Source organism: Loxodonta africana, chromosome 8, assembly GCF_030014295.1.
Source record: "Loxodonta africana isolate mLoxAfr1 chromosome 8, mLoxAfr1.hap2, whole genome shotgun sequence".
NCBI lineage: Eukaryota > Metazoa > Chordata > Mammalia > Proboscidea > Elephantidae > Loxodonta > Loxodonta africana.
The window spans coordinates 130,834,885-130,846,939 of record NC_087349.1 but is presented as its reverse complement, the minus strand read 5'-3'; the positions used below and the strand labels follow the sequence as shown (position 1 = coordinate 130,846,939).

At 38.8% G+C, this 12,055-nt stretch overlaps 1 protein-coding gene across 1 annotated transcript in view; it reads right to left on the bottom strand.

The window, feature by feature from the left end:
* Positions 1 to 658: 658 nt before the first annotated feature.
* DYDC1 (DPY30 domain containing 1) overlaps positions 659 to 12,055 on the bottom strand; it is a 37,881-nt gene continuing 26,484 nt past the window's right edge. The window contains exons 4-6 of the mRNA XM_003418586.3: positions 10,881 to 10,937; positions 10,318 to 10,422; positions 659 to 688 (exon numbers count right to left, since the gene is read on the bottom strand). Coding sequence (XP_003418634.1) covers positions 659 to 688; positions 10,318 to 10,422; positions 10,881 to 10,937 — 192 coding nt within the window. The remainder of the gene's footprint in view (positions 689 to 10,317; positions 10,423 to 10,880; positions 10,938 to 12,055) is intronic.

Below are 12,055 nucleotides of genomic sequence, written 5' to 3'. Positions count from 1 at the left end.
TCCCCATTCAATCTATGTTGACTTGCCCTTACATCATTACAGGACTTCATAAACCCCAATGAGGAATACTAGTCCCTGGATGCCCAGCTGGGTAGAGGGGTGAGGAAGAGGAAATTCCACATCTGTTCTTGGGTGGGGTAAGCTGGCTAAATTTGAGGAAATTCTCCTTCTAGTCCTTTCCCATGCACCCCCATCATGCCAGCCTGGATGAAGTGCTCCTAGGAGCAACACTCCCAGCACACAGGGTAAAGCTCTGCAGTTAACTTCCAGGAGGAAACCCCTCATGTAAAGCATGTGAACACTCCTAAGCCCCACGCAGTGTCAGCCTCCTTCACTTCTCACAAACAGTTACTGTCAGTTCAGGTAATCTCGGTCTCATATAGATGCACACAATCTTTTAGGCTTGTCTCTCATTTGCCCTTTTTGTTTACTTCAGGAAACTCTCCTGTTCTCGCAATAAAAAAAAAGTTCTCACAATAACTACAAATAATCGGTTGCGTCGGAAAACCCAAAACAGATTTTTAAGGCTACCCTTGAGTCCTCTTTATAAAACTGTCTTTAGAAGACAAGTTTGGAGAAAAATAATATAGAAATTGGGGACTTCTGAATTGAAACTTGAAACAAGCAGAAAAATTTATTGGTCTTAGGTTGGTTGATCCTACAAATCTTGATCAATGTTTAATGCAACCTAGAAGCAAAATAGAAAGTGAATATGCTTTAATACAATTAGAACTGTGGAAATATTCAAACTTAAGCAACTAGCGTGTAGGTGATTTCTATGCGACTATTTACAGTTCTCAAGGTAGTTATTAACCCATCCTTTCTTCTACTTGCCCTGCTATATTTTCTCACCCTCTTGTGGAGTTCTTGCCTTCTGCAAACCAAATGCTAGGATTCGTAATGGTCCATTCCTGGGCCTGTCTCTTTCACAGGTACATGCTCACCTTCTCTAGCCTCATTTAGCACATATGCTAATGACTGCTGAATTTATTTCTTCTGACTTACCTCTTCATGTCCTCCAGACTCAGACCATATGTCATCAGGTCTTTGGATATTTTTCACCTGGTATTTCCCAGAGTCCCCTGAAACGTGGCATCCACAACTGAAGCCGTTGTTTTCAAAAGATCCACTTCCTTTTTCTGCGTTCCTCCGTTCATCAAATGGTAAAACTGTCAGTCCAAATCACTCCATTCTCCCACTCTGTGCAACCCAGCCATAATACTGGCGACTTCTGTTTCCTTAGCTCGGCTAGTTCCTTCAGCTTTACTTTATCAGGAGGCCTTCCCCGCTAGTCCAGGCTGGGTCAAGTCTCCCCACTTTGTTTTCTTTTTTTCCAGGTTGGATTAAGATCTTTAATGATATCGAATACCCAGGTTCTTACTTATTTTCCATTCTGTCATTCTAAGTGTTGGCTGGGCTTTTGTTTCTTTTCTTTTTTTATATAATTTTTATTGTGCTTTAAGTTCAAGTTTACAAATCAGGTCAGTCTCTCACACAAAAACCCATATACACCTTGATATACACTCCCAGTTACTCTCCCCCTAATGAGACAGCCTGCTCTCTCCCTCCACTCTCTGTTTTCGTGTTCATTTCATCAGCTTCTAACCCCTCCACCCTCTCATCTCCCCTCCAGGCAGGAGATGCCAACATAGTCTCAAGTGTCCACCTGATCCAAGAAGCTCACTCCTCACCAGCATCCCTCTCCAACTCATTGTCCCATCCAATCCATGTCTGAAGAGCTGGCTTCGGGAATGGTTCCTGTCCTGGGGTAACAGAAGGTCTGGGGGTCATGACCACCAGGGTCCTTCTAGTCTCAGTCAGACCATTAAGTCTGGTCTCATGAGAATTTGGTGTCTGCATCCCACTGATCTCCTGCTCCCTCAGGGGTTCTCTGTTGTGTTCCCTGTCAGGGCAGTCATTGGTTGTGGCTGGGCACCATCTAGTTCTTCTGGTCTCAGGATGATGTAGTCTCTGGTTCATCTGGCCCTTTCTGTCTCCTGGGCTCATAAATGCCTTGTGTCCTCAGTGTTCTTCATTCTCCTTTGATCCAGGTGGGTTGAGACGCATTGATGCATCTTAGATGGCTGCTTGCTAGTGTTTAAGACCCAAGACGCCACTCTTCAAAGTGGGATGGAGAATGTTTTCTTAATAGATTTTATTATGCCAGTTAGATGTCCCCTGAAACCATGGTCCCCAGACCCCTGCCCCTGATATGCTGGCCTTTGAAGGACTGAGTTTATTCAGGAAACTTTTTTGCTTTTGGTTTACTCCAGTTCTGCTGACCTCCCCTGTATTGAACGTTGTCCTTCCCTTCACCTAATGTAGTTCTTATCTACTCTCTAATTAGTAAATACCCCCTCCCACCCTCCCTCCCCCCTCTCGTAACCACAAAAGAATGCTTTCTTCTCAGTTTAAACTATTTCTCAAGTTCTTATAATAGTGGCCTTATACAAAATTTGTCCTTTTGCAACTGACTAATTTCACTCAGCATAATGCCTTCCAGGTTCCTCCATGTTATGAAATGTTTCACAGATTCCTCACTGTTCTTTATCGATGAGTAGTATTCCATTGTGTGAATATACCATAATTTATTTATCCATTCATCCATTGATGGGCACCTTTGTTGCTTCCATCTTTTTGCTATTGTAAACAGTACTGCAATAAACATGGGTGTGCATATATCTGTTCATGTAAAGGCTCTTATTTCTCTAGGATATATTCCAAGGAGTGGGATGGCTGGATCATATGGTAGTTCTATTTCTAGCTTTTTAAGGAAGCGCCAAAACGATTTCCAAAGTGGTTGTACCATTGTATGTTCCCACCAGCAATGTATGAGAGTTCCAATCGCTACACAGCCTCTCCAACATGTATTCTTTTGTGTTTTTTGGATTAATGCCAGCGCTGTTGGAGTGAGATGAAATCTCATTGTAGTGTTGATCTGCATTTCTCTAATGGCTAATGACTGAGAGCATTTCCTCATGTATCTGTTAGCTACTTGAATGTCTTCTTTAGTGAAGTGTCTATTCATATCTTTTGCCCATTTTTTAATTGGGTTATCTGTCTTTTTGCAGTTGAGTGTTTTTTTGCAGTATCATGTAGATATTAGAGATCAGGCGCTGATCAGAAACGCCATAGCTAAAAACTTTTTCCCAGTCTGTAGGTAGTCTTTTTACTCTTTTGGTGAAGTCTTTGGATGAGCATAGGTGTTTGATTTTTAGAAGCTCCCAGTTTTCTAGTTTTTCTTCTACATTCTTTATAACATTTTGTATACTGTTTATGCCATGTATTAGGGCTCCTAACATTGTCCACTATTTTCTCTTCCATGATCTTTATCATTTCAGATTGTATATTTAGGTCTTTGATCCATTTTGAGTTAGTTTTTGTGCATGGAGTGAGGTATGGGTCTTGTTTCATTTTCTTGCAGATGGATATCCAGTTATGCCAGCATCATTTGTTAAAAAGACTGTCTTTTCCCCATTTAACTGTTTTGGGGCCTTTGTCAAATATCAACTGCTCATATGTGGATAGACTTATGCCTGGATTCTCAATTCTGTTCCATTGGTCCATGTATCTGTTGTTGTACCAGTACCAGGCTGTTTTTTTGACTACTGTGGCAGTATAATAGGCTCTAAAATCAGGTAAAGTAAGGCCTCCCCCTTTGTTCTTCTTTTTCAGTAATGCCTTATTTATCTGGGGCCTCTTTCCTTTCCATATGAAGTTGGTGATTTGTTTCTCCAACTCATTAAAGAATGTCATTGGGATTTGGATTGGAATTGTATTAAATATTTAGGTCGCTTTTGGTAGAATAGACATTTTTATAATGTTAAGTTTTCCTATCCACGAGCAAGGTATGTTCTTCCACTTATGTAAGTCTCCTTTGGTTTCTTGCAGAAGTGTACTGTAGTTTTTTTTTTTTGTATAAGTCTTTTATATCTCTGGTAAGATTTTTTCCTAACTATTTTATCTTCTTGGGGGCTACTATAAATGGCACTGATTTGGTGATTTCCTCTTCGATGTTCTTTTTGTTGGTATAGAGGATTCCAACTGATTTTTTTATGTTTATCTTGTATCCCAATACTCTGCTGAACTCTTCTATTACTTTCAGTAGTTTTCTGGAGGATTCCTTAGGGTTTTCTGTGTATAAGATCATGTCAGCTGCAAATACAGATACTTTTACTTCTTCCTTGCCAATCTGGATGCCCTTTATTTCTTTATCTAGCCTAATTGCTCTGGCTAGGACTTCCAGCACAATGTTGAATAAGAGTGGTGATAAACGGCATCCTTGTCTGGTTCCCGATCTCAGTAGGAATGTTTTCAGGCTCTCTCCATTTAGGGTGATGTTGGCTCTTGGCTTTGTATAAATGCCCTTTATTATGTTGAGGGATTTTCTGTCTATTCCTATTTTGCTGAGAGTTTTTATCATGAATGAGTGTTGAACTTTGTCAAATGCCTTTTCTGCATCAATTGATAAAATCATGTGATTCTGGTCTTTTATTTTATTCATGTGGTGGATTACATTAATTGTTTTTCTAATGTTGAACCATCCCTGTATACCTGGTATGAATCCCACTTGGTCATGGTGAATTATTTTTTTGATATGTTGTTGAATTCTATTGGCAAGAATTTTGTTGAGGATTTTTGCATATACATTAATGAGGGATATAGGTCTATAATTTTTTTTTCTTGTGGTGTCTTTACCTGGTTTTGGTATCAGGGATATGGTGGCTTCATAGAATGATTCTGGTAGTATTCCGTCCTTTTCTATGCTCTGAAATACCTTTAGTAGTAGTGGTGTTAACTCTTCTCTGACAGTTTGGTAGAACTCTGCAGTGAAGCCGTCTGGACCAGGGATTTTTTTTGTTGGGAGTTTTTTGATTACCTTTTCAATCTCTTCTTTTGTTATGGGTCTATTTAGTTGTTCTACCTCTGTCTGTGTTAGTTTAGGTAGGTAGTGTGTTTCTAGGAATTCATCCATTTCTTCTAGGTTTTCAAATTTGTTTGAGTATAGTTTTTCATCCAAGGAGTTTCCAGTAATCAGGTATGATTCCTTTAATTTCAGTTGGGTCTGTTGTAATATTGCTCCTCTCATTTCTTATTCGGGCTATTTGGTTCCTCTCCTGTTTTTCTTTTGTCAGTTTGGACAGTGGTTTATCAATTTTGTTGATTTTTTCAAAAAAAAACAGCTTTTGGTCTTGTTAATTCTTTCAATTGTTTTTCTGTTTTTTTAAAAAAAATTTTTTTCATTTAGTTCAGCTCTAATTTTTATTATTTGTTTTCTTCTGGTAACTGTGGGTTTCTTTTGTTGTTCTCTTTCTATTTGTTCAAGTTGTAAGGATAATTCTTTGATTTTGGCCCTTTCTTCTTTTTGGATATGTGCATTGTATTGATACAAATTGGCCTCTGAGCACTGCTTTTGCTGTGTCCCAAAGGTTCTCATAGGAAGCGTTTTCATTCTCACTGGATTCTCTGAATTTTTTTATTCCATCCTTAATGTCTTCTATAATCCAGTCTTTTTTGAGCAGGGTATTGTTCAGTTTCCAAGTGTTTGATTTCTTTTCCCTGCTTTTCCTTTTATTGATTTCCACTTTTATGGCCTTATGGTCAGAGAAGATGCTTTGTAATATTTCAATGTTTTGGATTCTGCTAAGGCTTGCTTCATGACGTAATATGTGGTCAGTTCTAGAGAATGTTCCATGTGCACTGGAAAAGAAAGGATAGTTTGTTCTGCTGGGTAGACTGTTCTGTATATGTCTACGAGGTCAAGTTGGTTAATTGTGGCATTTAGATCTTCCGTATCTTTATTGAGCTTCTTTCTGGATGTCCTGTCCTTCACTGAAAGTGGTTTGTTGAAGCCTTCTATTATTATTGTAGAGCTGTCTATCTCACTTTTCAATGCTGATAGAGTTTGTTTTGTGTATCTTGCAGCCCTGTTATTGGGTGCATAAATATTTAATATGGGGATATCTTCTTGGTGTATTGTCCCTTTAATCATTATATAGTGTCCTTCCTTATCCTTTATGATGGATTTAACTTTAAAGTCTATTTTGTCAGAAATTAATATTTCCACTCCTGTTCTTTTTTGATTGTTGTTTGCTTGATATATTTTTTTCCATCCTTTGAGTTTTAGTTTGTTTGTGTCTCTAAGTCTAAGGTGTGTCTCTTGTAGGCAGAATATAGACGGATCTTGCTTTTTAATCCATTCTGCCTCTCTCTGTCTCTTTATTGGTGCATTTAGTCGATTGACATTAAGGGTAATTATGGATAGGTAGGAATTTTGTGCTATCATGTTGATGTCTTTTTTTGTATGTTGACAGTTTCTTTCTCCCACTTGATTTTAGGTGCTGAGTAGATTTTCTTTATATATTGTCCTTTCCTCATATTTGTTGTTGTTGATTTTGTTTCTGCTGAGTCTGTATTTTTCCCTTGTATTTTACTTTGATGAGTAGGATAGTTTGTCTCCTTTGTGGTTACCTTACTATTTACCCCTATTTTTCTAAATTTAAAACTAACGTTTATTTCTTTGTATCGCCATATCTTCCTCTCCATATGGAAGGTGTATGATTACATTTCTTAGTCCCCCTTTATTATTTTAATGTTGTCTTCTTTTATATAAGTAACATCGTTGTTACCCTGTTTTGTGCTTTTTTTTTTTATAATCTTCCTTTGTTTTTTTGGATTTCCCTGTCTGGGTTGATTTCTGACTGCTCTGCCCAGTGTTCTAGTCTTGGGTTGATACCTGACATTATTGATTTTCTAACCAAAGAACTCTCTTTAGTATTTCTCGTAGTTTTGGTTTGGTTTTTACAAATTCCCTCAACTTCTGTTTATCTGGAAATGTCTTAATTTCACCATCATATTTAAGAGACAGTTTTGATGGATATATGATTTTTGGCAGGCAATTTTTTTCCCTCAATTTATTAAATATGTCATCCCATTGCCTTCTTGCCTCCATGGTTTCTGCCGAGTAGTCCGAGCTTATTCTTATTGGCTCTCCTTTGTAGGTGACTTTTCATTTACCCCTTGCTGCTCTTATAATTCTCTCTTTATCTTTGGTTTTGGCAAGTTTCATTATAATATGTCTTGGTGACTTTCTTTTAACATCTACCTTATGTGGAGTTCGATGAGCATCTTGGATACATATCTTCTCATCTTTCACAATATCAGGGAAGTTTTCTGCCAACAAATCTTCAACAATTTTCTCTGTATTTTCTGTTATCCCTCCCTGTTCTGGTACTCCAGACACTTGTAGCTTATTTCTCTTGATAGAGTCCCACATGATTCTTATGGTTTCTTCATTTTTTAAAATTCTTTTATCTGATTTTTCTTCAAATATATTAGTGCCAAGTCATTGATCTTTGAGTTCAGAAATTCTAGCTTCTACTTGCTCAATTCTGTACCTCTGACTTTCTATTTAGTTATCTAATTCTGTAATTTTATTGTTAATCGTCTGATTTTCTGATTGCTGTCTGTCTATGGATTTTTCCAGCTTATTACACTTTTCATTATGTTCCTGAATAATCTTTCTAATTTCTTCAGTTGCTTTATCTGTGTGTTCCTTGGCTTGTTCTGCGTATTGCCTCATTTCCTTCCTGATGTCTTGAAGGGTTCTGTATGTGAAACTTTTGTATTCTGCACCTGGTAATTTCAGCAATGGACTTTCATCTAGAAGATCCCTGGATTCTTTGTCTTGACAGCCTGTTGAGGTGGTCATGGTCTGCTTCTTTATGTGACTTGATATTGACTGTTGTCTCTCAGGCATGTATGAGTTATTGTATTAGTTTATGCTTGCTTACCGTGTCATAGCTGCTTGCTTTGTTTTGTTTTGCTATACCCCTATGGGTTGCTTGAGTGAGCTAGCTTGATTATTTTTGCCTTTGGAGCTCTGGTGTCCTGTCCCCAGCTGGCTAGAGCTGTTATCACGTATATCAGTCTAGGAGTCCATTCAGTTTTCTTGTATGAATTCAGCTCAGGTTTCCAGGTAGCTGATCATCAAGTGTGTGGTACAAGCTCTGTCCTGCAGTCTCAGAGGGGCAGGGGTGATTGGCATATATACCTGTATCTGATTGCAGCAGGGGGTCACACTCTGAACAAGGCAGGAGGCTGAGAACCGACCCTCAAGTGTCTCTGAGGAAAATGCATCTGTTCCCTAGAGAGTGCTGGTGGGTGGGTTCTGCAGAGAGACCACGGGCACCCAAAGTTTTTGGTTGTAAGGACTGGGAGGTTGCAGTTATCTTTGGATCCGTCACAGGTGGAGCTACCAGTTCTTAGGTCCCTGATGTGGGTAGGTGAGGACCTTGTTTAATAGGCAAAACAATGTCAAACATCAAACACCCACCTCTCCACCACACAGCTGAAATGGTTGGAGTTTGCCAACAAGGGCTTATTCTCCCAAAAAGGGCCCACACAGGTCCATGCAGAAGGGAAAGGTGCTCAAGGTCCACGGACGGTTTATGCCTGGACAGAAGCCACTTCTGTCCTGAGCTCCCACAGTTAATGAAGCTAGCAAATTATCTTTTCCCCCCAGTTGCAAATTTTTTTCCCTCCCCAAGGCCGGGAGGATGGATCTAGGTGCTCACCAAGGTCTATCTCAGGCCCAGGGTTCGCTGAAGCCGGCATGGGGGTTAGGGGTGCAGTAAAATTTATGCAAGTACGTAGCTTTTGCCAACAGCGCTGTTCTTCTCAGGTTTCAGAGGTGTGCGTAGGCTGTGTGGCTGGCTGCTTCTCCCTGAGGAAACTGTGGCTGAACGCTAGTACCAGCCTGCTGCCGCCACCACCGCCACTCCACAAATGGTGCCTGAGGGCTCCCCATTTTTCGGGTCCAGCAACTCCTCTCCACTTTTGAATGGTCTCCTCCTCCCTCTGCCCCTCAGTTTGTTGTCCAAGCTTGCCTTTGATGCTCAGGGCGCCCAGCTTGTCACAAATATACTCATTTCACTTGTTTTTTCAGGTCTTTGTTGTAAAGAGGGCTCGCCGGAAGTGTCTGTCTATCCCTCTATCTTGGTTCCACCTGGCCTTTTTCCCACTTTGTTTTATGAAAGCATCTTCCCTGCTGATTCATGGCAAGAACCCTTCCTGTTTTGTTCTTTGCCATTTTCAGCCCTAACATAGTGCCAGAACACAGCATATGTTTAATAAAAAACATCTCCACTAACTGACTGGCACCAAGTCCTTCCAGCTCCACTTTCTGAACAACTCTTGAAAATGCTGTGCATTTCATGCCATCGATGTCTTCTCTCTGTAGGTTATTCCTCACATCTCTTTCACTCTCTTCTCCACACTACAACCACAGTGGTCTTTCATAAATGCAGTTCTGATCACATCAGCCCCCACTGCCTTCAGGGTAAAGTCTAGGCTTCTGAGCAGGACTACAAGTCATTTTATGGTTTGGTCCTGCTTCTCCTCATCCCACCTCTCATCTATCCCTGCCCCATACCATCTACACTCCCTCCAGCCTGGGTCTTCATACTTCTTGTGCTCTCATGCCAGCACTAACAAATAAATGACTTTCTTCAGGAATCCTGGGCTGACTGTCCCACTTCATCAGTGCACACTGATTAAAGGGACCCAATGATCCCTCAGCCAGTGTGGTCCTGGTTTACACCTGCCAATCTGCTTAATTACTAATAGCTCCTCCTCTCACTCTCAAAGGCATCCTGGTTTGAAAAATAAATTACCTGGTCACTCTAACAATGTCTAACAATTGTCCAATTGTCTGTTTCTCCCTTAGACAGTAAATTCCACGAGGTCAAAAACTGTCTTACTCTCTATAGCATCGTGCCTAACACACTGTATTTTTGTTAAATAAATAAATGTACTTATGTACTGTTAACCATGCACTCTTATTACCATATTTATTTGGTTCCAGGATTTGCTATTGAAAACCAAAATGATGGCCAAAAAAACTCAAAGATTATGTATTTCAACAAATGATTTTAAACACACTTTGTTGAAGAGACTTTGAGATTTTCAAGTTTAATTTCAAAATACGCAGACGTACATACATGCCATCCTCTTCACAAGAGGAAATGGCTATTATTTTGACACATTTACTTCCAGCAACTTTCCCATCAGTGATGACACACTTATCAGGAGCCAGACACGCTCCCACCCTTAGCCTGTGGCCAGAAGCACATGCTCATGCAGGGCAGCCAATCAGGATACGGTCAACAGCTAGGGAACTAGTTTTCTTACTATGAAGCAAGGCTCATTTGCCAACCAATCCTGGAATCAGATGCATTAAGCTTTACTAAAGGTTAAAAAAAAAAAAAAAAAACCAAAAACTGGTTTTTTAGAAAACATTTTCCTAAAGATACTTACATCAGACAGCATTGGTTCATCAAGTTCTTCCACTCTGCTCAAGTTAGGCGCTCCATACCGATCGCTAATTTCAGCTAGTGTTTTGCCTAAGTCTGCTGTTGCTTCCTACAACCATAAAGTTAATTTTTACTTTTAAATGACCCCAAAATTAATCCATTACTTTCTTTTTGATTTTAATAAGATTTATGAATTGCCATGTCAAACTCACAATCGTTAGTGGAATTAACTGATGCCTATTGATGACAAGAGAATTCTAGGAATGAATGTTAAAACTTTTTAAAGTACATTTGGAAATTTTAAATGTATAAGTAATTCTGTGGTCAATGTCTCAGGATATTCTGGCTTTTAAAAATAGAATACAAACTGAATATCTAATTTTTATTTACTTTGAGATGTTGTTTCAAAGCACATCATATTAGTGACTTATTATTGGAATATATATGTGGACTATCAGTTTTTTAACATTCTTATAAATTTTATATTGTTATTATAAATTTAAGTATTAAGATTTAATTTCTAAGACAACTCATTTCACATAACACAGAATAACTTTTTCTTCTCACCTCTGAATGTGAAGTATCTTCACTCTTCATCATATTTTCCATATTCATTCTCATCTCCTATAACATAAAAATGAAGAAAATAGAAAATACTTTGAACATACTTTTAATTTTGATTCAATATTTAATTTTCAAGTATTCATAATTTTATATAATCTGCGATCAATTTAATGGCAAAAATGCTATCTTTCTTAAGGAGTGATTGGAGTACACTTAATACAAAATTGCAATCCCTGTCTCATGTAATATTCTATTCTAATAGAAGATGGCCATGTTTGCATCAGATGAGCACCTGGATTCTGACCACACTACAATAAGATAAGTGACAAGATTCCTCTTGTTCCAATGGAATGATTCCTGTCAGTAGTCACTGGCAATTTTTAACAAGAATTGCACTCTTCATTTTAAGAGATTTATTTGCTATACTGCTATATAACATGCATATGAATATTTTCATCTAGAAAAAAGAATTTTTTTAATTCCTATAATTTATTTTGCCTTTCTGTTTCAAACACATTTTGCCCACACACAGAATATATAATATACTCTAGTATCTAACACACTTGTTAAATCCTATTTACCAGATAAATTTATCCAAATATCTCTCTCAGTGAATGGATATAATGATACAGAAACATTAATTTGCATTAACAACCTGCAGTAGAAGTTCTTATAAGGGAGACCCACTTGGTTTATTTTGCTGAGAAAAAGCTTTGATAAGCCTGCCTAGGTAGCTCAACTCTACCTTAAGAAGAGGAACAGGGAGGTATTCTAGAAGAAAAAAAAAGCCAAGGAGGAATTTTCTAGGGAAATTCTGGGAGCTACGGAATCTGAATCTCTGATGTAAAATCCTCAGCAAAGACCACAAGAAAATAAAAATGCTTAGTGTGTGTGCCAGAGGCCCCTGAGATCACCCCCAGGTTTGGAGAACTCACAGGACTCAGCATATAGTTATACTCACAGCTATGATTTATTACAGTGAAAAAGATACAAGGCAAGATTGGCAAAGGGAAAAGGCACATTGGGCAAAGTCCAGAGGAAACTAGGCACAAGCTTCTAAGAGTCCTCTTCCTATTGAGTCACATAAAATGAAAAAACCAAGGGCAGAGCCAACATGGCGCTATACAGAGAAGCACCACGCCATCCTTTCACAGCAAAGACCCGAAAAACTGAGTAAA